This window comes from Coffea eugenioides, chromosome 1 (assembly GCF_003713205.1).
Source record: "Coffea eugenioides isolate CCC68of chromosome 1, Ceug_1.0, whole genome shotgun sequence".
NCBI classification, from domain to species: Eukaryota; Viridiplantae; Streptophyta; class Magnoliopsida; order Gentianales; family Rubiaceae; genus Coffea; species Coffea eugenioides.
Window position 1 is genome coordinate 43,060,268 of NC_040035.1, and position 27,907 is coordinate 43,088,174.

The following is a 27,907-nucleotide window of genomic DNA, read 5'->3' on the forward strand; positions in this document are numbered from 1 at the left end:
TTTGTTGGCAGCATAACGTAGTGTTGTTGGTTATATGCGCTCCATTTGTATGCATTCCACCATTGTGAGTTTCAATTAAAACTTACAATCTAGTACATTTGTCTTCCTATTGAAGTATTTTATTTTGGTTTGGATTGACCTGATTTCAAATTATTTCATGTGGTTCAGAAGCCAGAGTATGTGAACTTAACTCATCTCAACTTTGATTGCATCCTAACATACAAAATCCACCTAAATATTTTCCATACACGTACCATCAACCCTCAATTTGCACCTCTTGCCCCTCCCCCACATCCTAGGTTTAAAAGAGTAAAACTTAAAAAAAAAAAAAAAAGGTAGTGCTAACTCATTAAATCATTGATTATTAAGTATTTAAATCAATATTATATACACCGACAGTATATATGATAGTAAACATAGATGTATGTCACATGTACAGCAATTGAAATTTACGCTCGAATTGAGATCAAGTGATTCACATCCACACTCAATAGTGTATATACCACTGTTGTATACAAGATTAACCACTAACCATTTCTTTTTATTTAACTATCTCTTGAGCACCACTTGTCATAGAATCTTAGAAGCTAAGAGATATGTCTAGTTGGTTTTTAATGGACAGCTGGACACTAGTTAGAGGAAGCCAAGTGTTAAATTTTTTTTGGTAAAGTGAAATAAAATCAAGAAAATATCCACATCCTTCAATTACAAAATCATACCAAGTATACCACATAATCTCATAATCTTGAAGGTAATAAATACATAGAAAGGCTTAAGTATGGAATCCATTAGTCGCCATGTCATACAAGTGTGTACATAGAAATCATAAATCCATAATATTAACAAGAAGTACTAATTAAACACCTCCTCAAGCAATTCAATGTGAAAAATCACAAGGTGGAAGATTATTTTACCTTGTTCACTCCTCCCTAACCCCTTTTCTATGTAGCTAAAGAAAACAGAGTAATCGAGTGACAACGACGGGCATTTCCTTATAAAAGATCGTGTTCTGTTCGAATTCAATTATCGATGTGAGAGTTATATTGATGAACGATCTGTAAGAACTCCCAAAAGCCTTTCAAGCTTAGACATTTACTTTTTTTTTAGTTAGAGACCAATGTCTTGAGACTAATGTGCCGCCTAAGGGTCTACTGCTTTAATTAAATATTTAATAAGTTCGCAAATTGAAGAAGTCATTTTTTGAGGAGAAACCTTGCTTTTTTTGAACTTGCACACTCTCTTATAAGAGGTCCAAATGGGTTGGATTTGAGTAAATTGAAAAAAGACATACAATCTTGGCAAGAATGGTGTTCTGCAAAATATACGACTCATGCCCCTTTAGATTCTTTAAATTCTGTGGGAGGCGCAGCTATTGACACCAATGTAGTCAATTATGTCTCTATTGTGAGTTATTGGTTATATTTCATCTTTTCAACAAGTTTAGTAATGAGTAAAACGGCCCTATTGTTCCGATGGAGAGAAGAACCCATGATTAGCTTTTCAAAAAATTTTCAAACGAACAATTTCAACAAAATCTTTCAATTTTATATTTTACTATGTTCAACTCTATGCAGTCCTCTATCTACGGAGTACATTGAACGTACAAAAATAGCTGTAACAGAATTTTTCTTATTCGTATTAACAACTACTCTAGGAGAAATATTTTTAGGCGTTCTCGAATGCATGTCCTGATTTCATCGTGTGGTGATGACCGAAGTTGAACTCACTCAAAATTTTTTATTACCCAAAAAAGTAAAATAAAATAGTAATGTGAACTTTAGTCCCTCTGTTTGACGGCCTAAAAAATCGAAAAATGTGTCTCACCTTGTCCTCCTCCTCCCCATCCTGCAGGCGGGGTATGCAGCAGCACCATTCCCCATTAGACAACCGTCTTTTTAGATTGATTTTCGTTAAATTAATTCTGGTCATCTTCTTTCTTCAGCAGAGCAGCAGCTATCTTACCTCCCATGTAAGAATATCATCTGAATGCAACAAACTTCCAAAACAACATCCCAAGTAGCTATACTCAAAACTGAAAACAAATAAGGGAAGGGAAAAAGGCACAAAAACCTCCAAGTTCAAATTCCACACATGGATTTACCAAATCCCAATTCCCAACCTATGAGAGTCCTTATTCGGCCCCCAACTCCAAACCCACCACCACCCTCCCCTCCTCCTCCGACACCACCTGATCCTTCACCCATCCAAAGTCCAACTCCCACCCCATCTCAGCAAAACGGCATCGTTGTAGTGGGTTTCGCAGGCAGGCGCCACGGCGATGTAACCCAACTGATTAACCGAGTTATTGACGCAAATGTGTTTGGTTCTGGGAATCTTGACACCCCCTTTCGTTTCAATAAGCAAGAATTGATTAGTGAGGAGATTGAGGAGTGGTTTAAGCTGAGATGCATCAGCTATTATTTTGAAGAGGAAAAAGGGATTTTGTATTTGCAGTTTTCTTCGATTTCTTGTCCGATCATGGACGTGGATTTGGAGTCTCAATTGGGATTTGACTCTTTATTCGAGGACCGAGAATTCGGTGATCTTCAAGGATTGCTTTTTATGTTCTCTGTGAGCATTCTCGTTCCCTATTGTTTATGAAGCATTTAACTTTATTTACATTCTGAATCTTATTTGTGCTGTTAGCTTCGATTCTAAGGCTCTTTTCATATTGTGAAGTTGTTTATATAAAGATTCAAATATTCTTGTCTAAAATACTCAATATGTTTAGGTCGTAGATTAAAAAAGGGACTGAAGTTTATCTGTTTAACGCTTACACCTCATAGGCAGATTCGCAAACATAGACATTCAGTTAAATATTCGAAGTTGATGCCTTTTTTGTTTAATTCAGCATTGCAAATGTAAGGCGTGGCATGAGTTTGGATTGGATAGTTAAAATGGCCTTTTTTTTTATCTATGGAGAATAACTATTATAGTTTCCCATGGATGAGAAGGTGGCATTTGAGATCCATTGGCCGCCTTTCAAGTTTTTGTCTGATAGCCAGGTCTGTACACATCAATCATTGCACTTGTCTGACCAAAATATAAGTAGGAATTCTGGATACTTTTTGAGTTGCATCTATGAATTGGTGATTTTTTATCTCTGCCACTCTGTACGGTTGGGAAATTTTGCATATTCATGCAGGAAAGCTGTCTTCAGACTGTATTATGAACTATCTATCACATGCAAGGTAAGAATCTAGAGGTATAGTGATACATCAATAAGATGCTCATAGGAACAGATTCATTTGGTAATTTAATATCAACTCACCTGATAATAGTTTTGTTTCTTGAAGGAGGCTGCACTCTGTAGAAGGTTTTACATTAAGTTATTAATTGCTTCATAGACGTATATCTAAATACGAAGTCGTATTCGGTTCCTTTCTATAGATGGTATTCTACTTAGATAAACATGAAAGCTTAAAAGGAGGTCTGCATGAGTATGTTGGGCATCTGTGTTATGACAGCAAGATGAAGAGTTTGGAATTTAACAATTTTGATGAGGACTACATTAAGATTGAAACAGAAGTTTGCAGGAAGTTGTAGGCTTAGATTACCTACTAATTTCAGAAGATTCTTTTGAAACGTTCTGAAAAGTGAATTTATAGTTTTCTGAAGTAGAGACACTATTACTTCAACACCATGGTTCTAGTTCTGCAAAGCTATTTTCTCAGAGTAATTTTTGCAATTCCCAATAGTTTCAGAGTTTAATTACAAATTTGAACAGAATTTTATTTTGTTATATTCCTATTTCCATTTTTTTTGAATTTCCATTCTTGAATTTACTAGTTCCCTTTGAATAAAATGGTCTCCTGTTCTAATTACAACTAGTAAATGACTCTAGTTTATTTAGCAATGCAGGTTTGCCATGTACTAATATTAACCCAAGAAGGATCACACTTTGACACACAGATTTTGAAAAAGTTTCGAGTGTTGCAAGCTGCAAAACATGCTATGTCTCCCTATTTCAAATCACAGAGTATGCAACCATTGACACCAAATTCTCATGCTTCATCTTCTTCTAGAATGTTCCTGTCAGGAGCATCATCAAATAGTCCATCTCCTGGTAGAAGCCGCAGCATCTTAAATCGTGGTGCTGCAGTGACATTGATGTCTGGCTTAGGTTCACACTCCTCTTTATTGCCGGGACAGTGTTATCCTGTTATTCTTTTCATTTTTCTTGACGATTTTAGTGATGCTAATCCTAGTTCTGCTTTGGGAGAGCAAGTGGAGGGTTCCCCGTTAAGTCAGTCATCAAGTTCAAACAATATGGCTAGGCCAAACTTACCAACAAAGGGATCTGGGTCAGTTGTTGTACTGGCTCGTCCTGTCAATAAACCTGAAGGTGGTTTCAGGAAGAAATTACAGTCATCCCTTGAAGCACAAATTCGTTTCTCTATCAAAAAATGCCGAATACTTTCAAGCTCTGAAACTGGTCATGCTGGTACAAGAAGTGGAGGCATTTCAAGTGCAGCACCTTTATTTTTGCTAGATGCATCAAAAGCTGTTATACTTGTAGATTTGTGCTCAAACCATAGAGGTGAATCTCTTGAGTTTGCCACTCGCCTTGTTGAAGATGTTATTGATGGGACGGCAACTTCAGATTCTCTTTTGCTCGAAAGCAATAGCCAGAGTGCAAACAAGGAGGACATACTTTCAGTTAAAGAATTCATTTTAAGGCAGTCCGATATCCTGCGAGGAAGAGGGGGTATGGTATCTAGCACCAGCAGTGGCCCAGCTACTGGTGTTGGCATGGTAGCAGTTGCTGCCGCTGCCGCAGCGGCCTCAGCTGCTTCTGGGAAGACAGTTAGTACTCCTGAACTTCCGAGCTTAGAGACCTGGCTATCTTTGAGTCAACCAATTCTCCATGGAATCCTTTCTGTGAAACCAGGGTATACTGGCAAAAGTGAATTTAGCAAAAGAAAACCGGACCAACAAAATGCTGCTATGCCTGCCGTTGAAGGGAATGCCTCAAAAGCTACTGATTCCTTAGAAAATGCCATATCTATTTTGGAGAGTGGTAGAGGGCTGTGCGCCAAATTTTCTACTTTGTGGTGTGAAAAATCCCTTCCAATCGCTAAAGAGATTTATCTGAATGAGTTGCCACCCTGTTATCCAACTTCACGGCATGAAGCCCACTTGGAGAGGGCTCTGGTGGCTTTTAAGTCAATGGTAAAAGGACCTGCTGTGCAAATTTACATGAAAAAACTCAAGGATGAATGCACATCCATCTGGAGTTCTGGTAGACAATTGTGTGATGCTGTTAGTTTGACAGGAAAACCATGCATGCATAAAAGACACAGTGTTGGAACTGATGATTTGCTTGTAACCGACGAGATCAAGCCACATTCCAGTGGATTTGTATTCCTTCATGCATGTGCATGTGGTCGTTCAAGACAACTACGATCTGATCCTTTTGATTTTGAAACAGCCAACATTACTTTCAATTGTTTTCCAGAATGTGACAAGCTTCTTCCTGCACTACATATCCCTCAAGGTAGTGTTGAAGGGCCTATTAAACCTTCTTGTTGGAGATTGATACGTGTTGGTGGTGCAAGGTACTATAACCCTGCAAAAGGTCTACTCCAAAGTGGCTTTGGTACAACTCAGAAATTCCTTTTAAAATGGTCAATTGTTCTTGGAAAACAGAAGATGAGCAATGGTTTGTCTTTGAGTAATCAGCTACAAGTTTATTCAAATAAATTAAGTGGCAGCGACAAAGATGAACCTCTTGCAGGTAAAGACACAAAGAAGGTTGGTGATGCTCATTTTCAGGCACAAGAAGTGCAGAGTGAAGTTGAAGTACCGAAAAGGCGGCCTTTATTAAACAATAAAGCTAGTGACAAAATGATGGGAGTTTCCAACTCGACAATGAGAAAACCTTTTTCTGAGGTGGTTGCTGGATCAGCTGGAACACATTCAGGGTTTCCTCCTCTTCAAACTAGAAAACAACCTCTGCCAGGTTCTGAGAAGGGTATTAAGCAGCATGATACAAGAGAGAAGGGTTTGTCAAAGGCCATGGAAATTGCCAATAATCAAGGGTCTCAAAAACTTCCAAATATTGCTACTATTGATCATGCAACCAATGGGGTTGCAATTAATATTAATGCTGATGCAAATAGTGATCCACCATTACAGATAGGTAGCAATGATGTTCCAATGAACATGGCTACTGGAGGTAAGGTGAGAGAATTTATTCCTCTGAAGCATGTATCGATTTATGTTGGGTTCGAGCATGAGTGTCCCCATGGGCACCGGTTTATATTGACGCCAGATCATCTCAAAGGCCTTGGTTCCCCTTATGCAATGCCTGAAGAATCTCTTGTTACATCATCCATTGAGAACTCAGATCATAATATGGCAGATTCTTCTAAATCTGGTAAGAATGGTGGTCATGCTAGGGCACGCAAACAGTCAAACGGAATTATTAACAATGCTTTTCGCATGACAAGTAATCTGGAAGAGTCAAAAGTGAGAAGCACCAATAAAAGTGTATATGAAAATGGACAGATGCAAGTTTCCAATATATTAAGAGAACAAAATCTCAGTGAAGCTAAAGGTACTTCTTCAGTGATGGACCTTGCAGCTGGTTTTCAGTCTGTTAATCTTGATGATGGTGGAACTGCTTTCTCCCTCTTGAATAGAAGTCTACCCATTTACATGAACTGCCCTCACTGCAGGGAGTCAAGGAAGAAAAAAGATACAATGAATGTTAAATTTGCTAGCACTATTTCACAGCTGCAAAGGATCTTTTTGGTATGAAAAAACGTTTTTTATCGTCTTAACAATTAAGTGCGACTGTGAGTGTCTGAATATATTCATCTTCTCTTAGTAAACAGTTATATGCCTCATGTAAAATTGAATTTCTATTCTTTGATGCATCAATGCATGTTTAAAGGTTTTCACAGGATGATTACTTGGCTAATTGTACTTCCAGCGGCCAGTAAAGATTACTAATAATACTTGTCTTGGTAATGAAACTAGATCTCTGGAAAAGTTTGTTAGGCTATAACATGTATGAAGTCGGAGATAATAAAGGAACAGCATCTCTAAGATAGAACTTAGAAATGGGGTTGGTCATGCATATTGATAGTCATCAGTGCGAAATTAGTCCAAGCTTGTAAATGATATTATTCTTCTCTTTGCATTTATCTGACTCACTTTGTCATATCTTTATCTTGTCTTCTTTTGGTAACATAGATTCAGATTTATACCACCATGGTAAAGTGAATTTTTAGAAGCACGTTTAAATAAAAGTTACTGCATTGCCATGCATGTCCATGAGAGCCTTCTTTTATACTTTCTACATCACATGTGAATGGACACCCAAGGAGATTAATTACATTATTTTATTCCCTGAGATCTACATTGCCAGTGTGGTTTTTATGAGTTCAGATACTGTTGATATGCTGTTGATTATTTTATTGTGACTGTGCATCTTAATTATTGTGTTGCTCAATGTGTAGGTCACGCCTGCCTTTCCAGTCATTTTAGCAGCCTGCCCAATTGTGCAATTTGAGGTATGCACCAGTTGCTGGAAATGTGCTTTCATCATTATTAGGATTTTTCATTACAAACTTGCTTTATTTGTTTCCTGGGACATTTGAATATGAGTTATCTATTTATAGTTCAAAACGACTCGTTTAAATTTTTAAACTATTTAAAGTGTTATTGCTATCCAAGGTTGCACCAAGCTGGCATCGGGCACTGTATTCTTTATATGACCATAGTCATCAACTCAACATAGATTCAGGTGTTGCTGTTGCAAATGTAAAATTGTTTGGTGTGCAAGATATTCACAACTACTGTTTGATAATTGTCTCAACTGTGACTGCTTATTGCACCAGCTTGTGGTCTATAAAAAATAGGACTTGCTTCCATTGCATGCTTGGATCATTATGACATATTATCTTAAATACGGGATGGTATGTTATCATATATTAGCTTCGAATCATTCAAGTGATTAGAATTGAATAATATAGATATGGTTGCAGCTTAATTTGGTGTATTCAACAATATGTTATTTGGAACGGTTTTCAATTGATCAAAGATAATTTGGCTAATTCACAGGATTCATGCCTCCCTTCAACAGTCCCAGATTGCAAAGAAAAGCTGCAATTTGGCCTTGGCTGTCGGGTAATTTTGCCTCCAGACAGTTTTCTCTCACTCAGGCTTCCCTTTGTTTATGGTGTAAAGTTGGATGATGGAAAAGTGCATCCTCTTACGCCTTTCGAGGATCAACCGCAACTGACTGCCTGGATTACCAAAGGCACCACATTGCAGGTTGTATCTCAAGGAAGCAATCTTGCTGAAGGAGCTTACATGTAGTGAAATTTGGTGAACCTGAGGAGTGATGATCAAAATAGTATGGTTCACTTTGTGCTTTCCGAGGCAGATTGCTCAGCTAACCTGCTGTCTGGTAAAGATTTGTTATAACAAATATGCTCTTTGCTGAAGTCCACAATTAACTTTTGTTAAGATGATAGAAAGAAAGAAAAGGGTGAAGTTCAAAATTTATCCCATGTGTTTGACAAAAACAAACTTATTAATTTATTGTATCTACAAAGTTTTGGCAAGTGGAATTATTTCTACTTGACCAAATGAGACTATTGAAGGTGACAGAATCTCATGAGTCATGCACTATAGTGCTTCCTTCTGCATCTTAAAAGTGGCGGCGTGTGGATGGATCTAACCTGGTGCCTATTTAATGGATTTAATGGTAGTTGATGTATCTGATTTTCGCAAAGCATCTTGTTTCTTACTCTAGAACATGTAATCTTGGGAAAGATACCATGAAAAAAGAAATCCATGGGTTTTAAAATAAGTAATTGTGAGATGTAAGTGTGAAATATTAGTAAGGTGATTAGCGTCTATTATATGGCCCTAAGTTACTTTGCACTTTACCATCCAGACTTAATAATAGTTGATGTGGTGAAATTTGAAATTTCTTTCTTCAGCACTTTAGTTTAACTCCTCTGCATAATTCCTTTTTTTTAAAGCTAATGATTCTACGATAATTGAGCTTTGTACTTGAATTTATTCAAGTGTTCGTGTATAGCTTTTAAATAACTCAAGAGTTCTTACTAGTTGCTTTTATGTCTTGATTGAAACATGAATCAAGTTAAGAATTTTGATGGGTAAATTTTTTTTTTCTGCACTTAAAAGGAGTTGGATATACATAGTTAGAGGAGGTCAATAAAGTCCAGGAATTCCAAGTTTGTAACTTTAATTTAGCAGTTTTTCAGATAATTGGATTGACCTGTGCACCTCAATCATGTTGAGATCACATTGTCATGCTGCTATTCATGGACCCATGGTAGATGACACTTGTGCGGGTGGCAGAAACCTTTGGTACAATTCCTTTATCCTTTTTGATTTTTTGAACCTGATCATAAACTATGAGAAGCCAACAATGTTGGGTTAATTCTTAGTACATTAGAGCTATCCTGTTGTGTGGCTTGGGCACTCAATTTCTTCGAAAGTAAACTAGTTACGCATGTCTGTGTAAGTAATCAGTCAGGCGGGAAGGTTTTAACTCATGCCATCTTTTTTTCTGATTTTTGGGGAATGCGTGCAATATATTTGCCTTCTCAAATCTCAATTCCTTTTCAAGTTCTAGTGTGTTTGCACAAGAGTTCTTTAGCATTTAGTGAGGGGGAACACGAAGTAAAAACAAGTCGAATGGAGTCAAAAAGAAGGAACAGCAGTATTGGTTGGATGGAACAATTACTTTTAGTTGCTTACACTAAGGTTCAGGTTAATCTTCCTGCATCTGCAGAATACAATTTGTTAGCAGTATGCTACTAGAAAATATTCTTGGTAACGTTCCTTCAACTATTTGCTAATTGCCATTTATGCCAACGTTTTTGGTTCTTGCCTCTTGTTTTTATGTACATGGAGAGGGTGTGTGTTGCCTGAGCTCTGATGTATCAGCTAAATCAGGGGATTGCAAGCTATGACAAAGCACAATTTTCTGCCAGAATGGATTCAGCCGGTTGCTCAAGCCTCAAGTTCCAATGAAAGGTAGAATTCACGGGCGCTTTAGAAAAGTTGAAAGAGTTGTATAAATGTGATTATTTAACTCATCTGGAGGCCTACTTTTACAGGATCAGGGAGGGGGCAACTGCCTTATCCCATCTGAAGAAGTTCCCTCTCCGAGAGGTCCATTCCTAGAGGATCTGCTTAATCATATTGATGGCAACTTGGGCATGCCACATTTGAATAAAGGATGTGAAAAATGCAGTTTTCATTAGTTCTTCTGCGGATGGCTTCATGCTTACTTGTCAATTACCTGTCACATTTGTATTTCATTTTCTTTTGCAAAATGAATGCATGGGAAGTTATTGCGTCCAATATTTTCTCATTCTACAGTTTCTGAGCTGTGACCAACAATTATTGCATCCTTTTCGCTGACGTCTGTGCATGCATCATCAAATCATTGCTGAGAACCGAAAGAAAAGTATACATATTTGAAGACATTATCCAAATTCTTCAATTTAACAAGTCTTGCTTCCATAAGCAGCTACAAAGATGAGTCGAGTCGTAGCGTCTCCTTGTTTGGATTGTAATTGTTTGCAAAAAAAAAATTTACGTTTTTTACGAACATATTTTTCGATCATTTTTTAATCTCATAAATATCAAATCGTTATAATATATCTCTCTACAAAAATTCTTCAAAATAGCAATTTAAGTGGGTTCTTATTACAGTAGACTAAGAGAGGCAAGAAACATGTTTGAATGATTAATTTTGCCGATGTCCTTTCTTTTTTTCTTTTTTTTTTTACTTTAACCGTGAAGTCGGTCAACAACAGACCAAAAAAAAACGCATTTTTAGATGCAAAAAAAATCCTGGACAGAATCTTTATATCTGTCCACACAATCGTCGAAAGCCAGGCTGGGTTTGGCGTATCAGAGGCCATTGATGAATGGATGGACGAAAACTTGTGGGATCAAATGGCAACAATCACATGCCTAACGCTCCCACGTCCTTCCTGCTCTGCCTTTTCTGGGTCAACAAACAAACTTCTCTCAACTTTATCCAAACAGCTAAAATCCTGAAAACTACACACCAACAAAGAAATATATACACATTTCAATATTGGAAACAAATACAAAAACATATATTTATTATTATCAAGAGAGACTAGAGAAGGCCTGCATAATTTAGGTTTGTCCTTACTGCCCATCCACAACTTTTGTTCTTCATTAGGAGTTGTTGATCTGTATGCACATCCCTCTCCTTTTCATTCCTGAAAAGAATAATAATAACAAAAAGAAGGTTTAGAGGTAGATGGAACTTTCTTCCACCGCCATATGAGCTTTTTCTAGTCTAATTTAAAAAGTATATAGTCTCTTGAAAGTGGCATGTACTACTAATCCACCACCACACGAAACGTTACAGGCGAATTAAATAAGAAATTGACTCGGAAGATGGTACAACATTAAATGTTAATTACTATCTTTCTTACTGTTTATTTTTTTTTTTTAAAATGTATCTGTACCTAGGCTTCACGAGCGGCTCCAGCTCAATATTGATCAAGCTCTAGCTGGTCAAATCGAACTAGAACTTAAAATATTAAATTCGTTAGTTCGCAAGTCGCCTCACAAGTTCGAGTAGATATATTTATTTTTTATTTTAATAGTAAAATTACATATATATTTCTAATATTTTATTATTTGTAAAAAATATTAAATTATTTTTATTTTTTCGAATTTGAATCAAACTCGAGTTCGAACTTAATAAAGTTAAGTCAGGCTCGACTCGACTAGATTAGTCAAAAGTTCGACTTGACTCGACTCGTTTGCAGCCCTAACTGTGTCATGATATCATCGATGATGCTTCTTAATTTTCTTGATTCCATGTCGGCATGATCCTTCTTAATACTTGATAATTTTTATGTACTGAACTGATTTTCATTAGATACTCGTTAAAAAAATAATAAAAAATCACTTGTTGCTTTATGATCAGTAGGAAAGCACATGAAAATGTTTGGATGTATTCCCTGTAATCAGGGCAAAAGGTTGGGGAGTAACAGAAGTTCCCACTCAATTGAAAATTTTCCATTACTTAATAACAATGGATTGCTTTCGACTTTTAGGTGAAAATGCACTTTTCCTTTTATAGAATGTCGGGACGATCAATATCTGGTGGAAAGGGCCAAAAAAAGAAAAAAAGAAAAAAAAGCAGCTATATATATGCCTTTGATGAACAGGTGTCCGTCTGTCAAAAAGGGACGTTTCTGTCTCCAATTGTGTACCAAAAAAAAAAAAAAAAAAAAATTATTGAGAAGGGTTTATTTTTCTCCTAATGCTTGTACCTATTGCCTTTAATTCTTGTCGTTTACTACCCCTTGCCTAGTATGTATCATATACTAGTAGCTTTTTTTTTATATGCACTTTCATTTCAAAATATTTTGGCACCACATTCTCTGCAAGGCATAATTATAGCAAGTCAGCATCAATCATCAAAAGGCAATTATCATGCAAAGGAATATTCTTGGAGCTGTGGAGTATTTGATTTTCCTCCCTTCTCTTTTTTTTTTTTTAGTTGAGCTGCTTCTCCTGAGAATCTTCAACCTCTATGTTATGATCTTCTTCAACCTCTTTTTTAACCCTTAGAATCGTTTTATCTTTTTTTTTTCTTTTTATGCGCTAAAGTTTTAAGGAACAGATATCTTAACTTGTTTTAGCAACTCATTCTTATCTATTACTAATTAACATCCCATAGGGCAATTAATACATTCTCTATTACCATTACCATTACATAAAACATGAACTTTCAAAGTATTTATTCCACAAACTTCATTAACAACTTGACGTTTCTTCCTTTCCTTCCATAGATTATTTCTGAAAATGAAGTCGAATGCTATCTTAAGTGCACTAATGGCTGGTTCATATGCCACTCACCACACCTCCTTAATCCCGTCTGACTTGTTCTACCATCAATGCACTGTAATAGCCTTTTTATCTTTGGCGCTACAATTTACGCATTGTTCGTGGGCTGTAAATCCTCTCTCAATGCACAGTTGAGACTTTTTTTTGAAGCCGTGCCGAAAACTAGGAAAATCGGCTTCTCATCTTTACATTTCATGGCCAAAATGAAAGAAACGCGTCATTACAGTGTGAAAGCATCTAATACCCCCTTTTTTTCGGAGGATTTTTTTAAATATTTTTTTTGGGTCTACTCAAATCCTACCCTCTAGTGATAATGGAGGAAAGGGTATACGAAAATGATTAGGGATTATTTCGTCCTTAGCAACGTGACACATGCTGTTAGGAATAGGAGTGTAAATGAGTTGAGTCGAATCGAATTTCGATCTAATCGAATCGAGTTTCAAAATAATTTTACAAAATTCGAGCTTGAGTTCAAGCTCGACTCGAATTTGAGCCGAGCTAAACCTTAAAAAATAAAATTTTAAGTTTTCTGTGAATATATTTATCAATCATTTTTTTGCTTCATATATATCAAATAATTATAGTATATTTTTTTACAAAAACTCAAAAAATAACAATCCAAACAGGTTGATGTGAATCGATTGTGACTGCTAAAAGGTTCATTCAAATTCTTCTAATATGCTAGTTGAAAGAATATTATGCTGTGAAATGTTTTTGGGTTGAATTTTTAGAGAAAATTTTCTGTAACACATTTTTTAGAATATGATATATATATATGTATATATGTGAGATAAAAATATGAATGAAAAATGTATAAAAGAAATATTCATAAAAAATAGAAAAAATTCTCCAAAAAGTGTCAATCCAAACCAAGCTTAGTAAAAAGATTTTTTCTAATTACTTAATTTACAAGAACAATTTTTTCTATCTTAGTAAACCAAACATTATTATTGTCCAAAAAAGAAAGAAAAAGAAATGTAATAGCTCAAAGCAAGTTCAATATTTTATATAAGAATGTTTCAAGAAATTTTATATAAGAAGTAACATTAGCAAAGATAAGTAAGCCAAGTCGTGCAAGTTTATCCACAAGGCCGCTCCTAAGTCTTGTCGTTGTTTATTATGAGAAGATTCTCTAAAATAAGAATAAGGTCTCTTGCAAGTTTACTTGAGGCAATTATACAATATTAAAAAATTTCAACCGCAAAAATTTTCTCATTCAAGCTCTACCAAACCAATCTGAAAGTAGCATATTAAAAGATGATGACATCAAAGAATTTTTATCGTGCAATAATTGATAGGAGATATTTCATGGCCAAACAACAACGAACAACACTGGTATAAAGTTAATGGGAAATTCACCTCGATTACATCGTAAACCCTTCCTATTTCTGGGGATAATTTCACGAACCTCCCCTGAAGTTTGCCTTAATATCATTTAGCACCTTCATATTTTTAAAAATTATCTCACCACCCTATAATTGACGTATTTTGTAACATTATCATCCATTATGGATTAAAAAATTCATATAAGAGGAGAGATAACATTTTATTAAGTAACTTTACAACTGTTATTGCAACGGGTAGTATTTCAATTTTGAAACTGTGAAGGCAATAGGACAACAAAATAAGAGACATAAGTTATAACGAGAAGACGACAATCAAGATTTCAGATAATGAAATGAATTCAAATAAACTATATTTTCTACTAATGTCCATTTGATATGCTTTTAATATGTTAGGAAATAATTATATCAAAAGTTCCTTGCCTTTTATTATTACAGAGAAAAAAAGAAGATTCTATCATAAATGGCGAGTTTTACTAACAATTAACTTGATTTTTCTTTTTTTTGCTTTCCAAGTTCATTTTTCTTTTGTGCCAATTTTAATTAATCAGTTAGGGGTTTCAGCAGGGTAATATCATCAATTTATCATCCATGAAAGAGATCTATTTTCTTATCAATCTGATTAGGGAGGTAAGAGAGATTTTTAAAACTATGTGGGCGCTAATTGGTATTAAGTCAAACCTCAAGAGAGGTTTGTGAAATTCTAGACATTTCTAGCATGATTGACACCGGCCGAAAGTGGTTAGAAAGGGCCAAACCCGATACATTATCACGTCACATCAGCCACAACGCATCTGACGTGTCCCTTATCTTTAACGTTCGATCAATTAGGATTGTATTTCAACCTAGCTGGCACTGGAGCCAATGGATGGTCCCTGGTTCCCGTTCGCCCACAACTTCTGATTTAAACCCTTTGATATTTATCTACAAGGACCAAATTGCACAAAGGGGCCTGATATTTTTACAACGCCTTTCCCATGCCACACTTTTTAAACATTGCCATTTTGGGCTAAGAAGTAAGATGCAATTAATTAATTGCTAATTATTTTCTTTCTTTATCTTCCCTTTTGATTTTGTACAAACGTGGTTGCTCTATCATAAAAATCCAGCTACACGTCTTCATGCACGTTATGGTTTCCTCAATGTTGGTAATAAGATACCATGTACTTAATCTATAATATGACCGTATAATTAATCTATAATTTCATATTAGAGCAAAGCACATATAGTTTTATTTCACTTTTTGCTTATCAAATCATTGGTACTAAACAAGTTACTGCATTTAATGACTCGACTAGAGACACGGGGGAACTTAAGCTTATGAGAGAGGTTACCACAAAACGTGGTTTTAATCGAATTGTTGTTTTTATATCGAATTAGTTGAAAATATTCTTAACACATTTTCCATCTATTTTTTTTTATTGTAAATACATCGTATTCAAATAAAGTGTTACTGTGTTATTTTCTACAAAAGCTATCAACAAATGCAATTCAAACGAGCTTTTAAGACTTCAAAAATTAGATTTCTGATCATTTAAAATATTGAGAAGAGCTTCATAAGTATCTAATGGTTTGATTCTTGCAATTTTTCTAGAAGATAGTGTGACAGTCTCATTAATATATGAGTCCAAACTTTGTATGTCCTGAGTAAAATTTTGTTTTTCACTCTTAGGTCTAATATATGATTCAAAGTGCAATAAAGGATCAGTGATGCAACTTAAAGATATAAGGGACAGTGATATTAAATATGAGTAACAGTGAGTGATTTTTCAACAAATATAAGGAACTATTTTTGTAATTTGCCCCATCCACACTCACCTGTTACCGGTCAACCCAGTTCCTAATAAACCATGCAAAGTTCCAATATAAACAGGCCAAATCACTCACGCACCCATTGAACCTACTTCAGTCTTCAGTCCTGACTCCTGCGTGAGTGAGTGAGTACAGTGAGTTTTCGAGTATTCCAAAAACCTCATTAAACTCTTGAAAGAAAGAAAGGAAAAAAAAAATGCCTGAAGTGATCAGGGTGCCATTCCGGCGAATTGCATTCGGAAACCGTGAAGAAATCCGGCAGCCCGGTGCAATCAAGGCAGCCTTGGCTGAGCTTATCAGCACCCTCATCTTTGTCTTCGCAGGTGAGGGTTCCGGCATGGCATATAGCAAGTTGACTGGTGGTGCTCCAAGTACTCCAGCTGGGCTTATATCCGCCGCCTTGGCTTATGGTTTAGGGCTATTCGTGGGCGTCTCCGTCTCGGCTAACATCTCCGGCGGCCACGTCAACCCGGCCGTGACTATTGGCGCTTTTCTTGGCGGTAACATCACCCTCTTCAGGGGTCTTCTCTACATCATCGGCCAGTTGGTAGGATCAATCATTGCTTGCTTGCTCCTTAAGGTCTCCACTGGAGGCATGGTGAGTATTCATGTTTGCTAGACGATCCGAAAGTATAACGATAAATACGAACCATTAGTGATAAAAAAAGCTGACTTAACACTTCACTGCCAGTAGACAGTAGTCAAGTAAAGCCTGAGTAAATATTTGGACTTTTTATTTACAACATCTTTTGTCCTATGATCAAGTTCTTTTATCAAATATGTAGATCCATTCTTTGACAAAAAAAAAAAAAAGAATACAAGATTTTTGGAATTTTAGTTCTGGACAGTGAAAGATCCAACTACTAGACTACCAGCTCAATATATAGATATCTTTACCCTTTATAGTACGTTCAAGGAGGTAACAAACATTTTTTAGAACCAACCAAAAGGTTTCCAAAGAGGGCTAAGAAGGATTATAAATCCAGATCCTCTAATCCCAAGGTGGCAATAAATGTATTTCATAAATATATTTCAAATTGTCTACAAGAATTTGGTTGATCCAAGTTGCAGATTCATTCTTGGTTTTGTAAGATCAATAGTACTTGTGATGTAAAATCATGATTTCTCTGCCATTTTTTGGTGCCATGTCTACATGATTGATAGTGATGAATGAAAATCTTGAATTTGGCAGAAAACTTCAGCCTTATCTCTGGCGCATGGTGTATCTGTGTGGGATGCATTTATTCTGGAAATAGTGATGACGTTTGGGCTAGTTTACACCGTCTATGCCACAGCCATTGACCCGAAGAAGGGTGATGTTGGAACGATTGCACCCATTGCCATTGGTTTGATTGTGGCGGCCAACATTCTGGCGGGTGGTGCCTTTGACGGAGCATCCATGAACCCGGCTGTGTCATTCGGGCCTGCTGTGGTCAGCTGGACCTGGACTAACCACTGGGTCTACTGGGCTGGCCCCATCGTTGGAGCTGTGATTGCTGCTGCTGTCTATGAAATCTTCTTCATCGACCATTCTCATGAGGCCGTGCCCGCCGCAGATTACTAGGAAAAAAAAATTAAGGAAGGCTTATTTTTCCTTGCTTTGCTCTGTAATTTATGTGGGTTGAGAAGTTGGGGAGTTTTTCTCTTTTCTTTTATTTTCAGTTTTTTTTTTCCTTCTTCATCATCATCATGAGCCTGTCCTGTGGCGTTTATGCTCTTGAATGGGTTCAATTGGTCAGTTGTGCCATGCATTTCTCCGGCCTTCATTTAATTATATTCATGAACAAATGCTCTGTTTCGGCTAGTTTTAGCTGCGTATAATAATGGATTGTTTGGTACTCCTTTGTTTTGTTTCTAGTCATCATCGATATCATTTTCTTCTTAGTTTTGTGGTTGTATTTTTAGTCCAATTCTTCTTTCTTGATTTGATTTCTCATCCCCATTGCCAAAATATGTTTTTATACTTTGTTGTTTACAATTTGGAAAGTAATAATAATTATGGAAGAAGTTTTGATTGGTTTGTCCTCGCTTCCATTAATTTAAGTCTTAAATGTTGAAGGATGATTCAAAGCACAAGTCATAATATTGTCACTTTCAATATATTACTAATAGCAAATTGTATTTTATTATTCTTGAAAGGTGACTAGGTCAAAAGTTTCGAGCTAATCTGCAATTGTCGTAATTATCTGGTGCCACATGTTGTTGGGGCCAACTTTCAATTTCGTGAATCATGCCTGCTTCAGTTGTTCCCTTGTGTGCTTTAAATCAGTACCACACGGTTGTGAGCCGATGATGATGGTTACTTGAAACTATCAAATACAGGATAGGAGACCAAAATGGCTCGAGGATAACAGCGCCACATGACTACATGGAAGAATTTAAGCTCAGGGCTAAGTACGCTGCAGTGGTTTTAGTACACCATGAGTAGGATTTATTTAGGCAAAATTCTGCAAAATAAAACGTTTGTCACATTTTATCAAATAATTTTTTTTTCTTTTTATTTTTAAAATATTAATTTTACGTCTCTTTGTAAATTTAAGTTAGCAAAATTTTTGTTTCAATTTAAGTTTTAGACCACTTTTGAAAGTAAATTTGATTTACTTGATTTTGGTAGTTGCAAGAGGTTCTTGATACATAACACCTTCAACTTGGTTTCTAGTCATTAGTCCATTTACCCATAAATCCTTTTGCTTTTATTTTTTTTAGATACGATAGACCTGAAGAGATCTAAGATAATTTGAAGGGGACTGAACCATCATCGAATCAGACAGGTGCACTAGTGCACCTGTTTGAATTTTTTAAGTAGAATCACTTTTTTTAATGTAGTGAATTGGTAGTTTGAATTTTTTAAGTAGAATCACTTTTTTTAATGTAGTGAATTGGTGGGAGGCAAAGGTTGTATCCCACCACGCTTTAATGTAACTTTTGACTTCCACCCCACCTAGCCTTTGAGCTGGTGGTTCCTTAAATCCTTCTGCTTGCAATAGCATCTTTTGTCTTTTCTAGTTTATGCTCTTGTTGTTACTTAAAACCTTTTTGAAATAGTAGTGATCAACAATTTGCCTGAGAATATCCATAGCAGGCCGCAGGAGTAGTAAATAGAGTAACAAAACACTACTGCTAAGTGCTAAATGACTTGTCTGTTTCTGTACGTAGCTTGCAATAAAGGCACTTTTCTTGCTGCTGCGAGACAACAGGACCCGAAGAGGCATCTCGAGGATACATGGCTAGCCCCACCAAATTAACTCTTATCTCCGATATGATTGCGAAGGACCCCCCCCCCCCCACCCACAAAGCCCATTTCAAAAGATTCAAAACATGACCTTTCAGTTTCAGCAGCATGTGCAATTCGCACAAGGGCCTGAGGAAGGAAGGAAGGGAGGGAAATCACCTTGGTACCTTACCCAAATGATTTATTTCGCAACTGCCAAGTGCATAATTCACCAAAAGATAAAAAGGCGAACAATGGTGTTAAATCAAAGAGAAAACCATGCATATTCAAACGTCTTTTCGACCCATCCGCTGGTAAATGTCGTTTGCATCCTGTCTTAAGGAGACGTATTTATGAATGCAGAGTTGCAGACCTCCGGGGTTGGCAAGGCTTCAATGGAATAGCTTAGGCTTGTTCTTAATTTCTGTTTTAATTATTTTGTTATGTTTCGAAAATTCAATTTTTTAATAATATATATATATATATATGAAAGTAACTTTTTTAATTAGAATTGTTTCTCACTCCTACATGACATACCTAATTGAAAAGAATTAACGGATTATGAGTCACTTGGATTTTACCCATATTGAATCCTTTTTTGTTTATATTATATGCTTACAAATTTATCTCTAATTTTAAAATAACTTTAAAAAATAACTAATTTTATCTTAGTGATATTGCTTTAAAAATCAACTAATTTTTTCTTAATGATTCTACTTTCTATCAAATTATAACATATAGAACTATAGTAAAACATTTTTCAAATCACAATTATTGAAATATTACATATTCCATAAATTATTTCCTTTCACCACCAGATCATTGATTAGTATTCAAATTATTCATCATCCCTTCCCTTAATTTTGAATTAACTTAGTGCAAAACAGAGAATTAACTATTACACAGACAAATTGAAAATTCATAATAAATAAAAAAAAAGACGGTGCTAAGGCATGAGTAAAATTCTAGTTATATTAGAAAGAGAGACTAAAAAATGCTTCGATTTTTCTTAATATGACAAACATTTTGAAACATATCAAAATCAAAAGTATAGCACTTTCAATAAGATGTAATGAATAATTTGAAAACCCTTTTTACTAGAGTAATTTTCACGCTTGTATTAATATATATTTTTTCGTGAATGCGAGTTAGGTAGTTTCGAAGGTCATTTCACCGCTCTCTTCCGAAATCTAAAATCAAGTCTTGAAAATCAGCTGAGAACAAAGATTGTAGTTCTGTTTGTTTGTGATATACTAGTAGATATCTAGAACAATTAATTCTTGAACTGCAGCCATCGTTCTAGTCATAATATGTGGATCTCATCCAACTCAGTCTGACTATGATACGGAGAATTGCAGATCTGTCCATACTTCAAAGTTCCAAAGCTATTCGCAGATACCTTGCTCAAATTGTATCCTACTGGTAAAATGGTAATGAAGCTCGAGAATTGTATCTTTTAAGGCATGTATACGTGATCTGAAATGAGGTGAACGGGACAAATCTTGTAGTCAACGATCCGAGCATCTAAGATTAATTGTTAATCCTATATGTGATTCTAGGATCCAATGATTCCAAAATACATGTCAACTTACTCCATCAAATCCACTGTTTTTGGGTCAAAGATTAGTGTAATCCTTCTCGAATTTTTCAATGATTAATTTCCACTTAATTTTTTTTCCCTAAAAAGAGAAACCCTAGTGTATTTTGCTTCGTAAGTATACTACTATAATATAAGTTCATACTAAATGTTCTTCTTGAAATCTTACCCCACATACATTCTTTTAGAGTATTAATCAATGGGTTTGTTTGGTTTGCTATTTTTTTTCTACAAAATTTTTAGGTTTTTTATGAACACATTTTTCAATCACCTTTTAATCTCATATATATCAAATCGTTACAGTACAATTTTTTGACAAAAATTTCAACAAATAGCATTGAAGTGAGTATGGTCTTCAAATATTGAAAATATGTGCAAACAAGGCAAAAAAAAAATTCAAAGAAAAGCTTAAAGAGAAAAATGATCTAGTTTAAAAAAAATTTGTAGGATAGGGGCCATAATTGAAGGGGTGAAAAATGAATACCCTTTGTACTTCTAGTTTCACGTGATTATTGAGGTGATTAAGAATCAGCCAATAGCGTCTTTAGTTAGGGACAGGGATGGGCTGGCGGTGGAGGTGTAGGGGGACCAGTGATGAGGAGTGGACCACAGGATCCAGGAAAATCATTGATCTCGTGTCATGTGTAAAACCAAAATGCTTTGGTCCTCCGTGAAAGTGACTCTACAGAAATGGCTGGTCGTATTTATTTTGTGAGAATCATCAAGAGATGGTCGGTGATACTTTGTTGACGAATTTCAATTCTGTTCACCAAAACCTCCTTATATTCATTGCCATTTCTCTTTTGAATTGAATGGCCTCCCGCCCTCCCTTCCCCTCATAATTGTCATATATATACAAAAGAAAATGATCATAGTTCGTGGCAACTGGCAACAATGTGGACAGGTCATAGGTAGGTACCATGATTTATTTTCTTTTTTGTTGGGCCGGCGGGTAAGTAGAGAATTGCATGTCTAGGTACCATGAATTGATGGTACTCTGTCTTTGCTAACATCTTTATTGTTGCAGCATTGTAAATTTGACGAGATGTGAATCTAAGGGTGCATTTGATAAAATTGAAGTCTAAAATCTGAAGTCTGAATTCATTAAGTTATTGAATTGTTCAATGATAAGTGAATAGTTTATTACTTAATTTTGCGATGCGAGCAAATTTTACCTAGAAAATTCAGTGCCCCTTAATTAATTCAGATGTTCAATTTTTTTTTGTTATCAAGCGATCTGAATATATTAAGATCTGAATCCGTTAAATTTAAGTGTTGAACTGAATTATCAAACAGGACCTAAAATTCTAAAGGCCTAATCATGATAATCTATCAATAGCTACTTGGTTAAAGAAATAGGACTGAGGTTGGATTTTATAGCCATGAACATTTATTCAAAAGACAAAATAGCCTAGCTGACAAAGGTTTCTAGACGAGCAGAGCCAGCCACTTTGGAGTTGTTACTTTTTCTTTTCAATGTCAATTTTTGCTATATTGAGGCGAGGAAATTAACATTAGTTGTAGGAACTAAAAATCATCACTTTTGTCACCAAACACCACATGCGTGATGCTTTACAGTTTACACATAGATCATAGCGTCTCAACAGATAACAAACAATTGCTGAGAACGGTTCTTGGTCCATATTGGGCCCCAACTAAATTTTAAATTTAGAGTTTCTTTCAAATCAATTTGTACACGAAACGAAGAGAGAAAGGAAAAAGAAATCATAAATCTTTTGAGTTGTGTCATGAAATTGAAATTCGTTAGCCAAGTTAAGTACCCTCATTCAACAACCAAGCCACTGAGCAAAACCAAGGGTTTCAAATCTTGCTTGGTGAACTAAGCGGAAGCAGAGTGCTTCCTTTCAACAAGAACACGCAAAACCGGTTGTTGGGCTTGATTGCCTGGAACCCAATTCGATTTCATCGAGGACTCCAACATATCTTTTGGGCCATTCCGCCTCCATTCAACCAGAAAACAAAACACTAATAATAGCCAGAGGCCCTAGATGTAACAATAAAGAGTAACGGGACTGCTGGCTGGTTCATTAGATGTGAAGATCAATACAAGTTTTGATAATAGGGTTAATCACATTTTATCCCCTTAAAAAATACCTCATTTCTCAGTTTACCCCCTAACCTTTAATTTTGCTCACTTATCCCCCTTTAGGGCAAAATTACCCTTGCACTATTTTGACCTTTCATTTACCTTGTTTTCCTTTCTTTTATTTCTTTTTCTCTTTCTTCTTTATTTAATTCTTCCTCTTTTCCACAAAAATTTTCACCTTAATGATTGAAATTAAAAAAGAGGAATTATAGAGATCTATCATCTCCTTAATGATTAAAAAAATATTCAAATCACTTTCCTAAAATACAATTTTTTTAGCCTTTCAATTCTTTTAATTTTGGGTTTTCCTCTTTCCTTTCTAGTTTCTCATTTTATTCTTAAGAAAATATCATAAGATGAAATTGTTTTCCTTTCTCTTATTTCTTTTTCTCTTTCATCCTTCCCAATAGAAATTCCACTTCAACGAAAATTTTTGTTTTGAATTTGTAATTGCATGTTTTTGGGTAAAGATTTAAAAGGCATCAAAAACTAATTTTGATTTTTTGTATGATGCCACATGTCACAAATTTCAATTGATGATTATTAATCAGGTCACAATTTCATCTTAAGATATTTTCTTGGGAATAAAATGAGAAACTAGAAAGGAAAGAGAAAAATCCAAAATTAAAAGAATTGAAAGGCTAAAAAAATTGTATTTTAGGAAAGTGATTTGAATATTTTTTTTAATCATTTAAGGAGAAGATAGATCTCTGCAATTCTCTTTTTTAATTTCAATCATTAAGGTGAAGATTTTTGTGGGAAAGAGGAAGGATTAAATAAAGAAGAAAGAGAAAAAGAAATAAAAGAAAGGAAAACAAGATAAATGAAAAGTCAAAATAATACAAGGGCAATTTTGTCCTAAAGGGGGTTAAGTGAGCAAAATTAAAGGTTAGGGGGTAAACTGAGAAATGGGGTATTCTTTGAGGGGATAAAATGTGATGAACCCTTGATAATATGATCTAAGATGATGGCAATGTAACAAAATCGAATCCTTGGTTAAGAAAAGCGCTAGCAATCCATAGCTTCAAGTTTGGCAAGTGTATCTCCACCTCAAATTCGTTAACCTGTTTTAACACGAAAGTAAATGAATTCATTGCAGAAGAGTTGAGGAGGAGTCGAAGCTAGCTCATCAAAATGAAAACTTACGTTCAAAGTGAATGTGAAGATGTAAGTTTCAGCAGCTGCTGCCAAGTTGGAGCTGTGAACTATAAAGCCAGCTAGGGACTCAAGTGCTTTGTAAAGTAATGTTGCTATGCCCTGCCCTTTGTTGCATACCATTCTTACGTAAAATTCTCTTTCCTCCACTGGAAAAACTTCCATCTGTAGTCCAATAGAAAACAAAAATGAGGATATATCAGATTTTTTCATCCTGTAATTTTTTTTTTTTATCACATCAGTTGATTGCTTTTAGTTAGCAGAATTTATCTAGCATTTGAACCTGAAAAATCTTCTTGATTAGTGGAAGGTTGATGGTGAAGTTTGGTTTCTTGGCATTTAGGAAGGATTCCCCTGGATAATTATTAGGCTGGCTGAGAGATGACTCAAGACCAGCTATCTCAGCCTTTAGCTTCTTTGCCTGCATTTGCAGTTCTTGCACATACAGCACAGCATCCCCAATGATAGAGGCCTTATCCATCTGCATGCTCCAATTGTGAGTGAACAGAACAACTTACACTAACAAATTCAAATTGTCACTCACTGTTCAGAAGTGATCATCTGTGCGAGTAAACTTATGGTGCTAGTTGATACTTTGCATGTAGCAGTCCTTGGAAGATCGATCTTTAAATATATCAATTTCGAAATTTCAGCATTCGATCAAAATTTACTTTAATTTTCTCATGTTTAGGAGTCAAACGGATGGCTGCCAACCTTAGCAAATTGAGCCTGTGATTTACAGTCTTGCCTACTAGGCTAGAATGTACGCGTCATGCTAATCTCTGTTATTATAACTCACTTTTATGCAAGGTCTCACAAGCCCTTTAGTTCTGGTTGTCAATAAAAAAATTGGGGTCGATGCCAAACTACGAAAAACCGACTAAAACATGATCATAGCTATTGTTGGAAAAGTAATTAGTTGTAATTGGCAGACAAAAGAGATAGCAAACCTTGGTGATATTAGGCACCACGGAACGCAATGCATAGAGTTTTTCCTTCATCCGGCCTCTCCTTTTCCTCTCTGAAACCAAAGTTCTTGATCGATCAGTCTTCTTACTCCCGTTAGTTGGAGTAGTTGCTGTAGCTGAAGATTCCTCCTCCCCATCATTTTCCTCCTCTGCTACTTTAGTCTGTTCAGGTACTAAATTAAACTCAGACAAGCTTGTTATGTTGAAATCAAAGAGTTGATCTTCCGGGGGTTGCACAAATTGGCTTTCTCCACCAATGCAACCAGCAATGTGGTCACAATCAAAGTCTGCACAGAATTCAACAGCTGGTTCTGCAGTTTCACCTCTAACGAGCTCAATGAACTGCTCAAAATTGGTTACATCCATGAAATCTATGAACCCAAAATCGTTGATATTCCCCATTCCAAGCCCCAAGATATCAGCAGTCCCCTCCATTGTCAATGTTACATGGCCCTTAACGCTGGGAGTTTATATTTAGTTCTTCTACGAAATTTTATTTGTTTTCTAGAATTTTATTAAAACTCTTCGTGTGAACGGAATCATTCCTGTGGTTTCTGTTGTTAAGGTAATCCACAGTTTTTAAACATTAGTTTCAAACAGCTGACAAGTTCATGAAAAAGATAATGTAGCTAAAGTCCAGTTGACGGTTTCATGTATTTGACTAGTTACTAGTTTTTTCTGTTCCTGAGCTGATGATCTAAGGGAAGAAATATTAGGTTATCAACTGCAATTTGTAGTTCCAACTATATATTTTTGTTGTTTGGAAATGATTGGCCTCATTGCTTTGTTCTTAAAGAAAGAAGAAAGCAGTTTGAGAATAATGATTTTTCAGCATCATCATTCATATATACAAGTCGTCATGCTGAAACCAACAACTTATATTGCAGAATAACCACTCGAGCAAGAGAATCAAATAGTCTTGCAGATTCCAATCGCCTATTCTTCTTCTTCTTCTTCTTCTTCCTTTTTCCTTTCTTTTCCTACCTCCAGGCTCCAACCAACAATAGGTTACCAGTAACAACCTGAGGAAAGCCACCGAATTTAAGAACTGAAATCTTGTCACTTTCAAGAAGTTTACTTTTGTAGCATCTCAAAGAAGTCAAGCTAGTGGTGTCCTTTTGCAAGTGTAACAATTAATACAAATAATAACGACCCCATTTAATATCCAGCAAAAAGTAAAAATTTGGTTCCATATTTCTAATCCTTGACTGGGATGCTCTAACTCTAACCGTTCTGTTGTCTCAGGATTTAGCAATTTGATAATATTGTCATCAACTCAATTGCTGTGCCTTTACTGCTGGCACTTGTCATACAGCACCTAATTTGATTGTTTTTTTCGTTATTTGTTTCAGGGAAAATAGAAGAAACATAATCAGTATACCAAATAAGATAAAAATTAGCCTCTCAGTTTTGTTTCTTTCGATCTTAAGTAAAATATGCTCAATTCTGTGAAACGAGAATGATATGAATGTTGTCGAATTCTTCGTACTTGGTTGTCTTCGTCAAGTTGAGGTTTAGGATCTAAAAACATTAATCAATTCAAGAAACCAAGTGCAGGCATTTAGCACGCAGCAGCGATGGAAAGAACATACCTTACTTGCATTGCAGTTTCTTTTGCACGTAACTACATTGCCTTACTTCCTTTAACAAGGAGCAATTGATCATTCTCAAATAACTATCTACTTTCTTAAACCAAACTTGGGTCTCTTTCACCAAACAAACATTCATATAATAAAGCTTAATTATAACTGGGGTTTATAATGTTAAAAGCAGAAAATGCTGTGCCATCCCACATATTTCTTGCAGAAATTTCATAACGCAGTTTTTCCTTTTTCTGGAAACAATAATGTATGGATGAGTTTACACTCTTTACCGTCAACTTCGCCCTCTCATCTTCCTCTACAATTGTATTGTAAGAAGATCAAGGGGAGGTTTAACTCAAAAATAACTTTATCTATTAAACTAGCCATAAAGCTAGCAGCTTGATTACATTAGCGATACACAAGATATACAGTAACCTCCCTAAAGCATGAGATCAAATCCTTTTTCATATTAGAGTATGCAACTAGAGCCCTCTAAGGACAGCATCTTTTGCTATTTAAGATATCTGCAGCAAGTTTTGATTTTGAATTACTGACGATGAACTCGTTTGAACGTTTACGCTGTTGGAATATGTCATTCGAGATGTTTTAAGTTGTAGCATCAACTAGAAACAGCAAGTTTTGAAGCTGCCTCATATGAAGCCCAATTATTATCACGCTAGCGGGTATCAGGAATGATTCAAATGATAAATTAAGTCAACCTTAGAAAGCTCAGTAAAATTCCACAAGCAGTTCATCTTTTCAAAAGATTATTTAGGGGCTTCCAGTCTATCTTTAAACTAAATATATAGTATGGGAATTCTGGAAATCAAGCAATCCCTTCTGTCTCATGCATGCGAGTGCGACAACTAGATACAGTACTGATCGCGATTCATAAGCAATTTAGGAGTACTGTGAATGTTTTCCTCGTTTAGCTCCTTGTGGCCAGATAAAATGTTCCTCAATCGTTCATCAACACTCTAGTTACAGGATCAATGAGATACAAATTAGTAGTCTAGATAATTAAGTGACGCAAATCAAGTTTGGGTACCATTAACAACTAATTAATTTGTTTTTTTGGTTAAAATAGAAGTAATCCTTTATTCATAGCCACCAGATGACCACAGAGATCAGATTAGAAATGATATATATATTGTGGGGGTACCGATGGATTTTAGGCTTGTTTAGACTCTCCAAGAACCATATATATATGTATATATACATCACACACACAAGTAAT

At 35.6% G+C, this 27,907-nt stretch overlaps 3 protein-coding genes across 5 annotated transcripts; 2 read left to right on the plus strand and 1 right to left on the minus strand.

Moving 5' to 3' along the window:
• Positions 1-1,922: 1,922 nt before the first annotated feature.
• LOC113748506 lies at positions 1,923-10,363 on the plus strand. Of its 3 annotated transcripts, none has more exons than XM_027292036.1 (7): positions 1,923-2,571; positions 3,862-6,756; positions 7,467-7,520; positions 8,071-8,419; positions 9,246-9,351; positions 9,901-10,023; positions 10,107-10,363. In XM_027292036.1, the coding sequence occupies exons 1-4, from the start codon at positions 2,092-2,094 to the stop codon at positions 8,326-8,328; spliced, it is 3,687 nt and encodes a 1,228-aa protein (XP_027147837.1). In that variant the 5' UTR covers positions 1,923-2,091; the 3' UTR covers positions 8,329-8,419; positions 9,246-9,351; positions 9,901-10,023; positions 10,107-10,363. The 3 variants fall into 3 exon arrangements, with proteins under 3 accessions (XP_027147837.1, XP_027147838.1, XP_027147839.1); XM_027292037.1 differs by having other exon boundaries at positions 9,943-10,023; XM_027292038.1 differs by having other exon boundaries at positions 2,484-2,571; positions 3,854-6,756.
• A 5,767-nt stretch (positions 10,364-16,130) lies between these two features.
• LOC113750441 (probable aquaporin TIP1-1) lies at positions 16,131-17,906 on the plus strand. Its single transcript, XM_027294416.1, has 2 exons — positions 16,131-16,647; positions 17,242-17,906. Exons 1-2 carry the CDS (start codon positions 16,246-16,248, stop codon positions 17,611-17,613), a joined length of 774 nt encoding a protein of 257 aa, XP_027150217.1. The 5' UTR covers positions 16,131-16,245; the 3' UTR covers positions 17,614-17,906.
• Positions 17,907-23,923: 6,017 nt separating this feature from the next.
• On the minus strand, positions 23,924-25,522 carry LOC113773138 (transcription factor FER-LIKE IRON DEFICIENCY-INDUCED TRANSCRIPTION FACTOR). Its single transcript, XM_027317691.1, has 4 exons — positions 25,070-25,522; positions 24,403-24,600; positions 24,111-24,284; positions 23,924-24,028 (listed from the first exon to the last, which is right to left on the minus strand). Exons 1-4 carry the CDS (start codon positions 25,520-25,522, stop codon positions 23,924-23,926), a joined length of 930 nt encoding a protein of 309 aa, XP_027173492.1.
• Positions 25,523-27,907: the final 2,385 nt, after the last annotated feature.